Below are 17,268 nucleotides of genomic sequence, written 5' to 3'. Positions count from 1 at the left end.
CCTCACGACTGCTCTGCCGGAACTGAGTTCACACCAGCTTTATAGGCAAGGCAAAAGAGGCTCGTGATGTCAGCTTGTTCAAAGGCCAGCAGCTGGCAGAGGAAGGCCACCCCAAAACAAAGCCTCATTCTGAAGCGTGTGAACTGACTTCCTGTTATTTTAGCAAATGGCAGATTAGATGAATGCATGCTGTCTCAGTGGGCCTGCTTCTCTCTCTGTTATCAGTTAATTCTGGAATACCTGGGGAAAGTCCTTCTGGAGGCTGCTGCTTGGGTGTCTTCGACACTCCAGCAAGGAGTCCATAAATTCCGGGGCTGTTGCTCGTGTCTTCCTCTCTCCCATTGAGCACTCGGTCTGTTTACTGTGGCTGCTCAGAGCGAGTCTAGACAACCCTTCTTGACACATTTCTTTGGGTTTGCTTATTTGGGCTTCTGTTGGGAAGAAATAACAGAAAACTGTTAAAAGAACTATAGAAAAATAATTATTGTATTATAAAACACCAAGAAAGTAGCTGGGTGGTGGTGGCGCATGCCTTTAATCCCAGCACTCAGGAGGCAGAGGCAGGCGGATCTCTGTGAGTTCGAGGCAAAGCTGGTTCCTGGACAGGCTACAGAGAAACCCTGTCTCAAAAAACAAACAACAACAACAAAACCACCAAGAAAGTTCCTTTTTTAATTTTTTAATGATTTATTTAACTTTATTTTATGTGCATTGGTGTGAAGGTGTCAGTTCTCGGGGAACTGCATTTTCAGACAGTTGTGAACTGCCATGTGGGTGCTGGGAATTGAACCCGGGTCCTCTGGAAGAGCAGTCAGTGCTCTTAACCGCTGAGCCATCTCTCCAGCCCCAAGAAAGTTCTAAATTAGAGTTTAATAATTAATGAAAACAACACTGACCCAGCTCTCTTCTCCCTGTCTACCAGGAGTATTTGAAAAACTTTCAGAAACAATAACATAAAGGTTGGACATGGTGGTACACATTCAGGCCCAGCACTTGCGAGGTAGAGGCAGGAGAATCATGAGTTTGAGGTCAGGCTGTGCCACTTAGTGAGACCTTGTTTAAAGTAGAAAGAAAAGGGGCCGAGAGATAGCTCGATGGCTGAGAGCACACACTTCTCCTCTGAGGACCCACACAGGGCTGCTCCCGACCACCCTGACTCCTTCTGGAGATCTGATGACCTATTCTGGCCTCTACTGGGACTCACAGACGTGTGGCAGGCACACGTACACACACAAGGGTAAAATAAAACCTTCGAATAGAAAGAAAAGAAAGAAGGGATAGAAAGGGAAGGAAAGATGGAAAGGATGAAAGGGAGAGAGAGAGGGAGGGAGGGAGGGAGGGAGGGAGGGAGGACGGAGGGGTGGGTCTACAGTCTTCCCTGTTCAGTGTTCCACAGAAACAGCAGTGACAGTGGGAAGTGCCTCCCAGTGCATAGATAAACTCCTTACCACCAGTTTTTAATGTTTCGCCGACCAAAGAGTAAGAGCGCCTTTTAAGGTTTACTAGGGACTCAGGTGGGAGTTGTGCCCCAGCTGTGCTGCTTCCCGAGCACAGGTGTACTCCAGATGTGGCGCTCTCCGTCTCACTGACTCAGTGAAGCAGAAATAGTAACACCCTCCTGAAGACACCAAGGAGCCAGATGACTTGCCCAAGCTCGCTCGACAAATCCTGACAGTTCTCAAAGGCAGCTGTCCCAGTCCTCCGGCTTCCCAGTCCTCCAGCAAACTCCGAAGAGCTAGTCCTCCATCCTCCTCCAGCCTTTTGTAGTAATTCCCTGGGCTCTGTCATTACCAGTAAGAGTAGCCTCTCTGGCCTGTTCCTAGTCTCTAATCATCCCCCCAGGATGCTTCTAGAAGCTCAGTTTCAACCATAGTAGAAACTCTAACTCATAAGCCTCAGGCACCTTTCAAAGTCCCTTACCCTCTTCCAGTTCTCATTTACCCTGAGTCAGGGTCTCACTATGTAGCCCAGGCTAACCTCCAACTTCTGATCCTCCTGCCTCAGCCTCCCAAGTACTGGGGTTACAGGTGTGTCACCACGTCTGGATCTCATTTACTTTTTCACACAGCTTAGAGCTGGGTCCGTTGTTATAATGCAGGCACTGGGAATATGCAGCTCCCTGCCCTTCTTTGTTTCCACTTTAGCTGCTGAGCAAAGCCCTTGTTCACTTAACTGCAACTCTCCATCTCCTGCGCCTCCCTCCAGCAGGGCTAAGAACACTGCATGGCCGTGCTGCTTGGTGTCTATGTCTGCTCATCCCCAGTGAGTGTTTGAGACAGGGTCTCATTCTGTAGTCTTGGCTGACCTGGAATCGCTACCCAGACTAGGCTTCCTGCCTCTGCCTCCTGAGTGCTGGGATTAAAGGTGTGCAGCACCATTCCTCGCCTCAAATGTTAGACTTTAATGCACCAGTTTAATGGAAGATGCTGAACCAAACCATAGGTATCTTTAAAATTGCGCACTATTAGCCTGTCTTCTGTTCCTTCCACGTGCTTCACTGAGCTCTTTTGCACCCATCCTGTGCCCCCTGCCTCTCTACAGTAAAACCACAAGAGTTGTTCTAGACCAACCAGGGACAGTGTACACCTGCACTAACATGCATCACATCCACAATGATAATAAGTGGAATTTTAAAAGTTAAAAATGCTTGACTTTGTATCTGTCCAGTATTGGTTTACAATTTAATATGTTTAAATCTAAAAAAAAAAAACCCTTACTATTATAAAGCTCAAAGAAGGAAGTCTTGGTTCCTCCGACAACACATTTATAAATGAAAGAAATCTGCTGGTCTCCTAATTCTGTATTATCAAGGAATTGTTTTACTCGCAGGATATGCCCTAAAGTGTTGACTTCAGCATCATTCAGCTTGCTTTAAAAGTTCTCTTTTTGGGGGAGAATAACACTGAGGATTGAACCCACAGCCTTGCTCTACTATGAGCCCCAGCCCCAGCCCCTAAAACTGCTTGACTTAATCCTTCTATTACTATTAATTTTTCTTACTTGAAAATAATAATTCCCCAGACATTAAAAAGAAATCATGCTATATATCATCTTTCCAAAGGAGGTCACTTGTTTGGATCCCAGCTGCCTGGCTAGCTTAGAGCCCAAATAATTACACAGAAGCTGTATTAATTAAATCACTGCTTGGTCCATTAGCTCTAGCTTCTTATTGGCTAACACCCACATCTTAATTTAACCCATCTCCATTAAACTGTGCATCACCACGAGATTGTGGCCTACCAGCAAAGTTTCAGCACGTTTATCTCTGGCTGCAGATCCATGGCATCTCCCCCTCTGCCTTCCTTTTCCCAGATTTAGTCCAGCTTTCTCTGCCTACTTAAGTTCTGCCATATCAACAGGCCAAGGCAGTTTCTTTATTCATTAACCAATAAAAGCAACACATAGACAGAAGGACCTCCCATACCAGGTCAAATATCAGCTGCTTTGGGAGCTGGAGAGTTCAGACGCTACAAACACAGGTGGCTCTGGCAGAGGATGTGGGCTCGGTTCCCAGTACCACATGGCAGCACATAGTGCAGTGGTTTGAGCCTCTCATAGGCTTGTAGATTTGAATGCTTAGTCATCAGGAAGTGGCTGGCACACTCCTTGAAAAGGATTAGGAGGTGTGGTCTTGTTGGAGTAGGTGTGGCTTTGTTGGAAGAAGTGTGTCATGGGGTGGACTTTGAGGTTTTAAAAACCCAAGCCAGGCCCAGTGACTTCTCTCTTGCTGCTGCCTTTGGATCTGGACTCGAAGTGCCCACTGTAAGAGGAACCGCAGGCAACTTTCCCTTGCATTGCCCCATTTTACTCAGCATCTTCTCCCTGCCACTCCTCTAATAGGCCGGATGATATCCCGCTGTCCTGTACACAGTCAGTCCATCCACTCATCTGCTGACAGATACTGGGCTGCATCTACTTTTGAAATACTGTGAATGACGCTGCTACAAATGTTGGTGTGCAAGTACCGTCTTGAGCCCCTGCTTTCTGATCTTTGGGATTTATTGCCTACGGATAGAATGGCCCTAGTCTCTATTTGTTCATTTTATTTTCCATATGCACATAATCTCCCTCCCTACTGATATTTGGCCAAGCTCAAGACACCTTTGATAGCAAAAATAAAGATATAGAACCAGGAGTAGAGTTCAGTGACAAAACTCAGAGCTCAGAGAGGCCCACCAGAGTCCCCTCTGGCTGTTGTCCTCTGGGACAGCATGTCTCGCACCAAACACACTGTGTTTCTGTTTCGTTTTTCTTTCGCTTTTGTTTTCTTTTCTTTTTTCTTTTCTTCCTTCCTTTCTTCTTTCCTTCCTTCCTTCTTTCTTTCTTTCTTTCTTTCTTTTTTGACACAGGGTTTCTCTGTAGCTTTGGAGCCTGTCTTGGAACTCATTCTGAAGACCAGGCTGGTCTCAAACTCACAGAGACGCACCTGCCTCTGCCTCCTGAGTGCCACCAACACCAGGCTGGTTTCCTGTCCTTACAGATGACTTCTATTTTCATTTATTATGGTAGGAATTTAGCAGAACACCATATCTGGATGGACATTAGAATGAACAGCTGTTCTTTAGAAGTGCTTTGACCTTGAAGAATCTCTGTGGAAAATGTGATAGTTTTGCTGAAGGGGCATTGCAGTCATCTCATGACTCTGGTCACAAGACACCTCGTGCACACCTGAGACTCCTGTATTATTGCGTATTGCAAATGATACATGACAAAGACTAGAGTCATGGGGGCATGTGATGCTCTCCTTCAGCAAGACATGTAAATTAGGTCAGAGACCTTGGTATGAGGAAATACTTTGTGTAACTTTCAATAAATACCCTTTGTATGGCTATTCAGGGTTCAGTCCATCAGAAGAGGCTGGACCTTCCCGTTGCCACATAGACCTTAGAATTTCATCTTGGAGTGCCTTCTTTCTTCAACCGACTCATGCTACACGGTGCACCCCAACAATTTGGTCACTCTTCCAGCAAAGCTTTCTTCATTCTGCACTGTGATACCACGTTGTCCTGTCTGCGCTCTTGTCGAGCCTGTTTTACTCTGTGTTCTTTCCAGGCTTCCCCGTTTTTATGGGTATTTAAAAGCTGTCATTCCCAGGAACCCACTGGGACTCTCTGCTCTCCTCTACTGTGTTAGCAGCTCGGCACACCTCGGTTCAACAGATGGTTGCATTGCTGTGTAGGTGTTAGCCAAGTTAGTCAATGACATCTTTAAATTCTTATTTCCTCATCTGCAAGATGGTGGTGTCTAGCACATTGAGTAACTGAATTAAATAATTAGAAAAAGTCTCAAGAGTCAGGCATGGCAGGATATATCTGGGATCCCAGTGCTCGGGAGGTGGAGGCAGGAGGATGGTAGGTACACGGTTAACCTGGACTACCTAGCAAGACCCTGACTTTTAAAAAAAAAAGTAGCAAGAAAGAGCAAGTTGGAGCAAATAAAGGTGTATGGTCGAGACTCCAGATGTCCTTAAATTTTAATTTGTACTTTTCTTTCTTCCTCAGACATAAGAGGAATCAATCAAAAAGCTGCCTTTAACAATCAAAAAGCTGCCTTTCTTATTGCTAGTCTTACTCATGTGACCAAGTTCTGACCAATAGAAATGTAGTGGTTTGAATGAAATTGGCCCCTATAGACTCTTACTGAATGGCATTATTGAAATTCTACCCTTGTTGGAATAGGTGTGGCCTTGTTGGAAGAAATGTGTCACTAGGGGTGGGCTTTGAGGTCCCAGATGCTCAAGCCAAGCCCAATGTCATTCTCTCTTCTTGCTGCCTACTGATCTAGATGTCGAACTCTCAGCTACCTCTCCAGCACCATGTCTGCCTGCATGCCACCATGCTTCACACCATGATGAAAATGAACTAAACCTCTAAACTATAAGTCAGTCCCAGATAAATGTTTTCCTTTATAAGAGTTAGGCGCACACCTTTGATCCCAGCACTTGGGAGATAGAGGCAGGCGGATCTCTGTGAGTTCAAGGCCAACCTGGTCTACAAGAGCTAGTTCCAGGATAGGCTCCAAAACTACAGAAAAACTCTGTCTCGAAACCCCCCCCCCCAAAAAAAAGAGCTGCCATAGTCATAGTGTCTCTTCACAGCAATAGAAATCCTAAGATGAGAAGACAAATGGCATTCTGCACTGCTTCCAGGATTTCTCTTCCTTGCTCCTTCTATTTCTACTGGCTGAAATTCAAATATGATAACCGAAACCTAAGTAGCCATTCTGATGCCATCAAATGGAAACCATATGCTATGGCTGACAAAAATAACCCAAAAGAAGAAACTTGGACCTCTTAACGGTTCCAAGACGAGCCTACAAAGTATGGGCAATTTTCTTTTTTCTTTTCTTTTTAAATATATTTGCATGTGTATATGTGTGAGTGCAGACACATGCATTCCACACCCACGTGATCAGAGGATAACTTCAGGAAGTCAGCTCTCTCTTTCCACTGTGCTGAGACAGGCTCTCTCTTGTTTTCGCTGTTCTGCAGTCTCTGGGCTAGCTGGCCTAGGGGCTTCAGAGCCATTCTCCTGTCTCTACTTCCCATCTCACCACAGTAGTGCTGGGATTACAGAAGCAAGCCATGGCACCCAGATTTGTTGCGGGTTCTGCAGATCACACCTGCTAAACCATCTGACAGCCCATCTTCTCGTTCACATCTGTATATGGGAGGCAAGCACTCTATTGCAGAGCTATCCTCCCCACCCATGCAAGCAATGGCTGTCCTGAGCTTCCTGCCACTCACAGTTGGTTCCTTACCCCTTACCACCTCCAGACCGTTAATGAAAGGAGAAGCTATAAAGACGGCGGGTGTGGCCAGCACACACCTGTAATTCCTTAGTCGGTAGAAACAGAAGGATCAGGAACCCAAGTTCAGCTGACCCTGAGTTTTAATCATTCTGCTTCTACCTTCTAAGTGCTCAGGGACTGCCTGGCTCATGAGACTCTTAGATTTTTTTTTTTTTTTGACAGGGTCTCACCAAGTGGCCTTGACAAGCATGGAACTCCCTGTGTTGTAGCCCAGGCTGGCCTTGAATTTACAGAGCTCTGCCTGCCTCTGTCTCCAGTGTTGAGATTAAAGGTGTTCACCGGGCCTGGCTTCCTGATGCACACTTGTCTGGGTTTCTCTGTGAGTCCTCCTCTTCTCAGCAGGACATTCTTTGCTGCTGCGCATCAGCAAGGCTGAAAGCTCTTCAAGCCCTAGACCTACTACATATCATTTCAGAATCGGCCAAGGCTTCGTTTCTCTCGGCTCACACTTTGGAGACCCTTGGTTGGTCACTCAATGAACTGGGTTCTCCTCCAAGTGTGTTGCTCTCATTCAGTGAGTTGTAGGTGGAACTGGGCTGGAAGCAGGAGAACAGATATGGTCCCTCAGGGCTGACCTTCAAGAGAGGGCGGGTGCAGGAGGCAAGCTCTGGAAAACTGGACACAGGGCGGAAGGGCAATATAAAATGGGTGGACTCAGAACAGCATGTGACCAGCTGTCAATTGAGCAACCCAGCTTGAATAATCCATTTCCCTCCTCGCCTGTATTCCATAGTTATAATTACTAACAGTTTAGTGACGCAGCCTGGGTGGCATCCTCAGGTTCTCTTCGTTCATTGCTCAATCTGTAGCCGCTAGGCCTTTTCTCATTTTCTGATTCAGCTTCCCCATGCAGCTTGGTGTAGGCACTCAGGACATGCTCAGAAGAGCACAGCAACATTAGCAACTCGAGTTGCCGCTGTCATGCTGGCGTTCGTCCAGTGTGTGGCTTGGTAAAGCCGCCAGAAGGCTCATTCCGAATGCAGGTCACTCACTGCTTAATGTCTGCATGGCTTCCAGAAGAGTTCAGACCTCTTCGCTTGGCACCCGAGAGTCTCTACAGTCTGGTTCCTGCCTCTTCAGTCACTTCACCTCCTGACCCTCTTCTGCATTAGGCTTTCCTACCATCTGACCACTGTTCTACCATGCTGCTCACAGTGAGCTCCTTGACTCTGCACATCCAGGCCCCTCTGCCTGGGATGGTGTTAGGACAACCCAGAACAATATTTCCCCCCACAAGTGAACTTAGATTTGGTGGTTGAGAAATCTTAAAGATTCTAATACAGCAGATCTTGAAGTAATAAAAACATGTCCTTTGTATTATAAATTCTCTGATATTTAAACTGTACCAAAAACTGCCCCCATGAAACAAAGGATAAGAGTACAGTCTTCTCGTGTATCCCGAGGTGTTTTGAGTCCTCTGACAACTCCCAATATATAAAGGGTGAGGTGGTAAGCTGAAGGAAGTGTCAGTAAACAGTAACAACCAATCTTAAATGGCTCCAAAGCCACAAAGAAACCCTGTCTCAAGAAAAAAAAAAAAAAAAAGGTACCAATCTTAAATGGAAAGTGGGCAGACAGCGTAGGTGCAGTCATATCTGCCTGTTCCTTTATTCTCTCCTAGCAGGTGCCCTAACTACAACAGAGGGACCAGAGCCTCAGTTCCTGCCTCTGAGTAAAGGACTGGTTTTGGATCATGCGGTCTTTATGTGACTGATAAGGAACAAATAACTCAGTCACCAAACTGGAACAGCCAATCACGTGACTTTTCACCCTAGCTGTCCTTCCTTCCTTCCATAGAAATATAATAGAAGATACATAATCTTAAACCCAAGAATATGATTCACAAGTTGTTTCAATTCCTAACTAAAATATACGTTTTAAAAAAAAGTTGAAAACAAGGTAGCAATGTGAGAAATGCTTAACACATAAAGCAAGAGAAAGCTGAAGAAAAATGCACGCCATCAATATGTAAACTGCACATGTGAACTAGGACTGAGACAGAGAACAAATAGTCACTGTTGGTTACGTTAGGACAGGTTCTTGGTCCTGGCGCCATTCACAAAGGATCAATCTTTATTATAGGAGATGCTGAGCAGCAGGATGAACCCCAGCAGCCCTGGCCGCTACTGACTAGGGGCCAAGAGCACACACCCAGCTGTGATTCCATGCCTGGCGATACCTCTTAAGATCTCCTCACCCCACCCCCTGGTTTAGAGCCATTCGAGGGGAACAGGAAAAACAAAGCAAAACTGTACTTTAACCTTGTCATAATGCTTGTTCAATACATACTGGAGGCGGAAGCACCTTGTAACATAGAACCCAATTGCCTCTGTGTGCTTTCCCAAGGAATTCTGCGTAGTTTTATTTGACGTGAAAAATTCGAAAAGCTGAAAAACTTTTTTCCTTTCTAATTTAGTACAGAGGATGGAATTTCTCAGCATTTGTAAATCGGACCTCACCCTCAGCATAAGACATCCGAAATACTGCTTCAATTGGTCTGAGAGATCAGTATTGTAACCCCAAAGTACCTGTTTAAAATGTAAATGTATGGGTTCTCAGATATAGGTTTACATTTATTTAAATCTGAATACTGAAAAAGCAATAGTAAGAGCCAATGAGCAATGCATACTATGAGATGAGAGTATGAGTTAAATCATATTTTCCAGGCTAAAAGAAAGCTTCACTGGATCTAAATTATTCCTATTTTGTATTACGAAATTTCTTTTTTTAAAAAAAATATTTATTTATTTATTATATATACAATATTCTTTCTGTATGTATGCCCGCAGGGCCAGAAGAGGGCACCAGACCCCATTACAGATTGCTGTGAGCCACCATGTGGTTGCTGGGAATTGAACTCAGGACCTTTGGAAGAGCAGGCAATGCTCTTAACCTCTGAGCCATCTCTCCAGCCCTGTATTACGAAATTTCTGTATTAATCTTTTTGGAGGGGGCACTGGGCCTGCTTCTTTGCCAAAAATATCTATCTGAAGTTGCTCTTGCTTGGTTCTTTTCACAAAAATTGTGTCTAATTTAGAAACTTAAACAAAGAAAAGAGACACACAGATGATTTCAATGGTCCCCACCCTAGCAAATCCCACCTTCCCTGCACGTTGGGTGTCCATTGGCCTAAAAGTCGGAATTCTGTTATATGATCACTTTTGAACAACATTATTACAAGTATAAACACATTACCTAAGTTTATATCTAACATAACAAGGAACAACTTTTGTATATGGGATGTGTGTGTATAGCTGACAATAAATCCAAATCTTGCATTCAATTATTTTCTATTTTCAAAACACAAGAGGCTTGCAATAGCCTAATGCAGGTATTTGCAGCGTTTCAAATTTCCCATTTCAAGTTCACCCAAGACAACGAGCTTGCAACAGTGGAGAGAAACGGAAAATCTTCATAGTGACTGCAGGGCTGGAGAGGGAGAAATGTGCAGCCATGCAAAGCCCTGCGGTAGGGAAACGGAAGTAGGTGGCCCATAGGTGACAGAGTGGTGGAGACGCAGGGATATTTAACAGTGCACAGCGTGGACAGGGAAGGATGGAGATGGTTGTGGGATGAACAGGATAAGGGAACCGGTGGTCAGATGGTGAGAGAAGTGGATGGAGTTGAAGGCTGAAAGGCAGAAGGCAACTGACTTGACCTCGGATGCTGGCGTTACCAAAGGCCTGAAGAGCTTCATCTGGCTGCAAGGCTGCGCGTGAAGAAGCTGGCCCCACGGTCCTTTCCCTCGGCACAGCGGTGGTTCCGGGGCCTTTGTGGCAGTCACCTTCGAGGAGGTGGGGGCAGTCAGCGCCGGATGCTAACTAGAGAGAAGCAAGGTTCTCCTGGGCGAACCGCGACCCGGCCGAGAACTCCAAAGCTCGTATGCCCGTACTAAGAAGCTCACTCGGGAGCCAGAAAGTGCACCGTAGGAAGAGCAGGTCCGACCTCGGCCTGAAGTGGGTTTAGGGCCACCCAGGACAGCGGCCCAGTGTTGTCATGGCAACGGCGCTCAGCAGGGGACGCGCAAGCGCACAGCCGGCCGGAGTCATGGAGACCGCGCACCCTGTGGTGACTGTTATTACAGTGCGCACCATTGGCCTCCAGGATCTATGCACTACACCATTGGCTCTGGAGGCAGCAGTAACCATAGCAACCGTGTCCCGCGTCTATATAACTAACTTAAGACAGGGTTCGAATTCTCGAATTATTTCCCCGCAAAGCTCAACCTGTTCTCCTTACATTTTTCTATAAGTGACTCCTGTAATTCCAGCATAAGAGGGTGAGGCAGAATTGAGTTTGGAAGTCAACTTCTGTTATATAGAAAATTCCAGTGTAGCCTGGGCTATAGAGTGAAATCTTGCCTTAAAAACACAAAACGAAGCAAAACAACAACCAAAACCAACCAACCAACCAACCAAACAAAAGAAACCCACCTATTAAGGCGGGACATGTAAGCAGTTCTGAATTTAGGAAGAGATTTATCATAACCACTAGAGTCCTAAGGTAAATTTCAACACTTTGGGACCCAGTGAGTTATTGTGAAAATGCAGAACTGGGCTTGACAAGAATTACACTGAAAGCTGGAACCTTTAAGGAAACCTAAGCACTGAAAGTTGTTTGGCTTCTTACTTATGCAATGCAAAATAAATGTTTTTTTTTAAGGTTTGTTTCCTTATGTGTATGTGTCTTTGCCTTGATGTGTTTATGTGCACCACATGCATGCCAGAGCCCAACGAGGTCAAAAGACCAGATCTGGAACTGGAGTTACAGGCGTTGTGAGACCTCTTATGGTGCTGGGAACCAATCTTGGGTCCTCTTCAAGAACAGCAAATGCTAGTAACCACAGAACCCCGAAGTCAACATTTTTAATGGCACATTTTTAGCACCGGCTCAATTTAAATCTTCAAGTTCTTTGTAAGATTCCGGGTACTTGTCAAAACTGAATTTTGCTTGCTTTTTGGAGAGCAACAAAACACCACTTACATTTCTTGGTTTTTCCATAGCTGTCCACCTTTCCTGGATCACCTGGATACCACCATCTGGATAACATCCCCTATTTTCTGTGTTACAACTCCCCCCTCTCTGATCTAAGATGCTCACCTCTACCACGACCATTTACCAGCTTCAGCTTAGGAAAGGTTCCTTCTTAGGAAAGGTTCCTTGTTCCTCCACTCTAGATCAAATGCCTTCTTGTTTGCCTTGGCTGACTCATGCCCCCTTCTGCAAGAATTTCCCACTGCTGAAACACACAGGCACAAAAGCCTGGAATGAAGGTCAACCTAGGCAAACACTGTTTTAAGCACTCAGAAAAAATAATAAACTGAAGGAAGAAACAGCGATGAGTTCATGCAAATTAGCTAGTGGTCATTTCGGAGCTTTAATAAAACGACCTGAAGGGGACACCCACATGGTGTCCCTTGAAGACACCAGCTGTAGCGGCACGTATCCCAGTACACAGGGATGAGTCAGCACCCCAAGGCTACGGGCGTGGAGAGGAAAATCAATCTTTTACAACAGTGTACCAGTGTTGAAACCTGTTGTTTTGAAAGTTTTGCCAACTAGCCCTAAAGTTCATCTCAACTGTGTGCTGGAGACTGCTTTCATTCCTGGCTGCAGTGTTAGCCTGGGCTGGAGGTCAAGCTTCCAAATTCAATTATTTCTACTCATCATCTTGCCACTGCTGTTTACATAACTGAAGCCCAATGAGCTGCTCCTCAGTAGGACTTCAGGCTACCCTTTCCAACTCCATGACCCAAGTGTACTCTCAGCCAGGTTTCTGCAGTGCTATGGATCATACCCGAGGCCTAGACAACCATTTTCACCACCAGTCCCTTAAATCAAATACTTTTGCAGAACATCACCTACTTCTATATAGTTAATAATGACATCCACCCCCCCCCCCAAATCCCATAAGGTTATCCTATGGATCATTTACTGGATTTCTCTGCACTAAGCACATCCTTATTCCAAACCAGGAGAGTAAGAACTTCTCGCGGACTCAACGATCCATGATCTCAGCCCTATCAGCTGAGAAAACCAGTAACTGCATCAACTTACTGAGTGTGAAGTGCCAGACACGGAACTAGTGCTCGCTCCAGCTTCACCCCTACAACGTCGATAGGTAACCTGTGTTCACTCCAGCTTCACCCCTACACTGTAGGTAGGTAACCTGTGGTCGCTCCAGCTCCACCCCTACGCTGTAGATAGGTAACCTGTGCTCGCTCCAGCTTCACCCCTACAATGTAGATAGGTAACCTGTGCTCACTCCAGCTCCACCCCTACGCTGTAGATAGGTAACCTGTGCTCGCTCCAGCTTCACCCCTACGCTGTAGGTAGGTAACCTGTGCTCGCTCCAGCTTCACCCCTATGCTGTAGATAGGTAACCTGTGCTCACTCCAGCTTCATCCCTACACTGTAGACAGATAACCTGAGATTAAGTCAAGAGCCCACATTTATGAAGCTAACAGAAGACCCAGCTGGCTAAGTGAGCCCCACACTCCTTACCACACAACACTAACACATCTCTCAGGGCAGAAGCATACATTTAGCTCCTGCCAGGCCCCAAGTGGAAGACTGGTTATTTACTTGAAAAACAGATCTAAAATATTTGAAAAGTGTTACCAATTATGGAATAAATCTAGGACAAGAGGCAAAAAGTAAATATAGGAAGGTTTGTGATCTTCAGTCGGTTTTTATGGAGGTGTCTGTTGTATTCCTATTTTAGTAAAAGTGTATTTTAAAAAAAAAGAGCGAGGTTTGATTCCCAGCACCCACATGGAGGCTCACAACCTCTGATCCCTTCTTCTAGCCTCCAAAAGTACTGTATACCCATGGCACACAGACATATATATATAAATGCTCAAACACATAAGATAAAAATAGCTAAATCTTAATAAAACAGAACAAAACCCCAAACCCCACCCTTTCCATGTGACAACCTGTGGGGACATACTTTATTGCACTTAAACTTTTGTACATCCAGTTCCCAAATGAGAGGTGTTTATTCATCTTTTAAACCCTCACGGCTCTCACAGGCCCTGGCACATGTAGGCACTTGATGAATACGTGATCTTCAGAGCATGATCACGCATCCGCGATCCTTCTATTGTACAGCAGGCCAACGTGCAGCTTCAGGCCTCTACATCTGTTCTGCAGAACACGCAATCCCATAGTCAGTTTTGTAAAAAGTGAAAAACAATTTCTGTTCAGTGTCCAAGCGGTTCGTTCAGAAATAAAATACCAGCACTGATTTGCCTCATTGTCTCTATCCTTAGCAAAGGATTTGTTTTGCTTCCCATCAGCTGTAAGAACCCTGGTTTGTGATGCTAGACGAGCATTTCCTTCAGTTTTTGTCACATATAAAAGCCGTGTGCCGTGACCTGAGGTCTTCCACTATCTTCTCTTCTATCACCACGCCTTTTGCTATTTCATCCTCTGACAGCAGTAACTTGGTTTCCGAGTCTCTGGTTACAATAACCACACAGGACTGTATTGACTCGAGGATATTGGCTACCACCACTTGATGCTGATAAACTTCCAAAGCATTCCGAGCACGATTGATTATAATCTCGGGATCGGTTTCCAGCTTAAAGGAAACTATAAATGCTTTGGGAGCCCAATCTTTAACCAGAGGAGAAAGCATTTTCGGCACCATCTTCATTGTTATCTGTATTAGAAAGAGCAGGCAAAGGTTAGTAAGTAAGCTACTGGTCAGTCCCTACCAGGAATCTAAGCAAGCAGGGACTGACTTCTGCCTAAGTTAAAAGGGATTTCCCACTGTGTGACTTTCTGGAGCCTACCAAATGCCTAAAGACTAGGTTCTGTAGGGGTTCATAACACCTAAACTCAAGGCCTCACAACTACTCTGAGGTAAATACATTTTCTGAACCTGTACTGTCCTGTCATTCTCATTACAATTCCTCAAACACTTCCTTTGACTGCACTATCATTACTACTTTTGAAAACAGGGTCTCACTATGCAGCCCTGGCTGACCTGGAACTTGGTATATGGACCAGGCTTGGCTGCAAAGTCAGATGTGCCTGCTTCTGTCTCTAGAGTGTTGGGATTAAAGGTGTGAGTCACCATGCCCGGCACTCACTGAATTATTATGTCTTTGAGAATCTTACAGATTTTATTTTGATCATGTTCATCTCATTTCTTTTAAAGCAAATCTGAATGTAAAACAAGTGTAACTGCTCATGGAAATATTACTTTGGCAGAAGTCCAATAATACCGAGTTTTAAACCTCTTCACCTGAAGTATGTCATAAGCTGGTGGGGCGGCTGGTGGTTCTCATCGACAATTTTTTTTTATTTGTTAAGGAAAAGCATAAATACAGGAGCCAGAACAGAGCACTGAAGACACAGCTGACTTGGCCTTCACTTGATTAAAGTTCCTGCCCTGTTGCCTAAGACCTTAGACAACCCAAGGGGGATACTGCGTCATCTGTATATCTTCAAGATAAATAAAAACTGTGGGAGAAACTGGAGCTCCCAGGCTTTTTAAAGAGTATGCGGTCTGTCAGCAAGTGTGACAGAAATCACACACAGGGTCCCACTTTGGCATTCATCACCAGTATTCAGCAGGGATGCCATTCCCCTGCAGAGAGCAAGCAACGCAAGCAACTGCTAGTGTCCTGGGTATTTCTCTTCCTCTCTAGGTACCACAATAGTCCTTGGCACACAGGAGGTCCTCCAAGATGTATAACTAAAGGTGCCCTTCAAATACTTATCTATAAACTACTTGCATCATCCAATAAATGCCTTTGAATTCTCCCTGGTTCCCAGGCATCAAGTCATCTTAAATTCTCAGCCTCGACACTATCCTCCCATGCCTTTTCCTTAAACTACAACAGCCCTATCTACCCACTCTACTTCTACCTCATCTTCCCAAATGCTATTCTTTGCAAACTAAACCTTTTGCTTTTATTAAATTATTTCGAGACTGAGTCTTACTGTGTAGCCCTGGCTGGCCTGAAACTCACTACGTGGACCTGGCTGGCCTTGAAATCACGGAGATCCTCTGTCTGGAGGGCTGCAATTAAAGGAACGTGCCACTATGCCCTAAAAAACTGTTATCTTTTGCTTCCACCTTAGTGCCTCTGGCCTCCACAAGATGAAGTCCAAATATCTTAAGAACGAAAACAAAGTCGGGTTTTTTTCCCCCTCTTCAGTCTTACCAAAGCACTTCATTTCACAGACCATTACTCAAAGGCAAACTCCAACTCGTAACTCCACTTGGAATGACCTTTCCCACTTTATTATACCCCCACCTTCTGATGAGTCATCTCCGGGAAACCTCGACTCCCCCAGCTCACTACCCCGAGATCTGACTGCACTTTGTACATACCTCCACTACAGAATTTATCATTCTGATCTGTGATTATGGCTGGTGTCCAGGCCCTCGCTAGATTGTGAGGTCCTTGAGGGAGGGCAGTGCCTAGCTGATACAGAATGCAGAAAGGCCATCTCCAGATCAAGAGGAAAGTAACCCAAGACTGGTTATAGGGGGTCAGGTCTCTGGAAGAGAGCCCATCACCTGCAGTGGGCCACCAGACGAGTGGATCTTGTGTTCAGGCATTTCGGATACAGGAATATAGAAATCAGACACTGCCGCAGCCAAGTAAAACATCGCAGAAGAGCCTGTAAAAAAAGAAACCAGAGAGTTTAAGAAATCGGGGAAGGGCATGGGACCTGGTCCTTTTCAACTCGGGTTCCCCGGCTGGCTGCAGGGTAAGTAGGAAGCATGAGGAAAGAGAGGCTGGGAGAATGGTTGTACCGCCAAGAAACCTTTGGATTCCTTACAGCACTCACCTAATGGATTGAGAGCTAGGGCCGCAGCCTGCAGCAGATGCAGGTAGTCCGCCAAAGTGGTGAACTCCACGGCCAGGAAGGTGCCGGCAGCAGCTGCCTCTTGGTAGCTCTGCAATGCTGCAGCAAAGCCCGGGAGTGCACTTTCTTCGGCCTCCAGACTCAGTTTCCCCGACTGGGCTGGGCCACAAGGCCGCAGTGCCGACAACCAGGCCTGGGGCGGGAAGCGGTGGGCATAGGGGAAGGCCGAGCGCGCTCGGTACAAGAACAGGACACCGTAACCCGCAGCCAGGAAGACCTCGACCGAAGCTGCCCCGCGTCGCCCGCTGCTGAAGTTGTCCAGAAAGCGCACGGCTCGCGCTTCCAGGGGGACCTTGGTGCCTCCTGATGTGATCAGCACCACCCGCCGGCCCTGCGCGCCTAGCCTGGCCGCAAAGCTAGCCATAACCTCGGCCCAGCGCGCAGCACCCTCCGGCCGCGGCATGTCCGCGACCAGGTCCATTTCCGCCATCTGAAAGCGGGAGTCACTGGCACGCAGGAACCACGACGTCCCGGCACGCCGGCCCCGGCGCCACGCCCCCTTCCGGATACCTGGGCTACGCGCAACCGCAAATAATGACTGTGGGCGTTCCCCCGCCTTCTGGACCT

The 17,268-nt window shown here is 46.1% G+C and overlaps 2 protein-coding genes across 8 annotated transcripts in view; both read right to left on the bottom strand.

Annotated features, from left to right (window-relative positions):
- Positions 1–13,628, bottom strand: part of Ccdc30 (coiled-coil domain containing 30) — a 97,168-nt gene extending 83,540 nt beyond the window's left edge. For 4 of the 6 annotated variants that reach the window (XM_087904658.1, XM_085686485.2, XM_048434589.3 and 1 more), the window contains exons 1-2: positions 10,469–13,628; positions 241–431 (exon numbers count right to left, since the gene is read on the bottom strand). In XM_087904658.1, the coding sequence (XP_087760784.1) occupies positions 241–405 (165 nt within the window). In that variant the 5' untranslated portion in view covers positions 406–431; positions 10,469–13,628. Of the gene's footprint in view, positions 1–240; positions 432–10,463 lie in introns of all 6 variants that reach the window. The other 2 variants (XM_085686486.2, XM_085686487.2) reach the window with 2 other exon arrangements.
- Positions 13,629–13,733: 105 nt separating this feature from the next.
- Positions 13,734–17,131, bottom strand: Ppcs (phosphopantothenoylcysteine synthetase). 2 transcript variants are annotated; one of them, XM_048434584.3, is made up of 3 exons: positions 16,624–17,131; positions 16,349–16,452; positions 13,734–14,476 (listed from the first exon to the last, which is right to left on the bottom strand). In XM_048434584.3, exons 1-3 carry the CDS (start codon positions 17,129–17,131, stop codon positions 14,153–14,155), a joined length of 936 nt encoding a protein of 311 aa, XP_048290541.1. In that variant the 3' UTR covers positions 13,734–14,152. The 2 variants fall into 2 exon arrangements, with proteins under 2 accessions (XP_048290541.1, XP_048290542.1); XM_048434585.3 differs by lacking the exons at positions 16,349–16,452; positions 16,624–17,131 and adding an exon at positions 16,160–16,298.
- Between the last annotated feature and the right edge of the window lie 137 nt (positions 17,132–17,268).

This window comes from Myodes glareolus, chromosome 3 (genome assembly GCF_982192425.1).
Source record: "Myodes glareolus chromosome 3, mMyoGla1.1, whole genome shotgun sequence".
NCBI classification, from domain to species: domain Eukaryota; kingdom Metazoa; phylum Chordata; class Mammalia; order Rodentia; family Cricetidae; genus Myodes; species Myodes glareolus.
This window is presented reverse-complemented; position numbering and strand designations above follow the sequence as displayed.

Excerpts from the sequence above, each read along its gene's own strand:
- Ppcs (XM_048434584.3), bottom strand. The coding sequence starts at position 17,131 with ATGGCGGAAATGGACCTGGTCGCGGACATGCCGCGGCCGGAGGGTGCT. Across the intron at positions 16,453-16,623 it reads CCTAGCTCTCAATCCATTAG|GCTCTTCTGCGATGTTTTAC; the intron begins GTGAGTGCTGTA and ends CTTTTTTTACAG. Across the intron at positions 14,477-16,348 it reads CGTCTGGTGGCCCACTGCAG|ATAACAATGAAGATGGTGCC; the intron begins GTGATGGGCTCT and ends TTTCTAATACAG.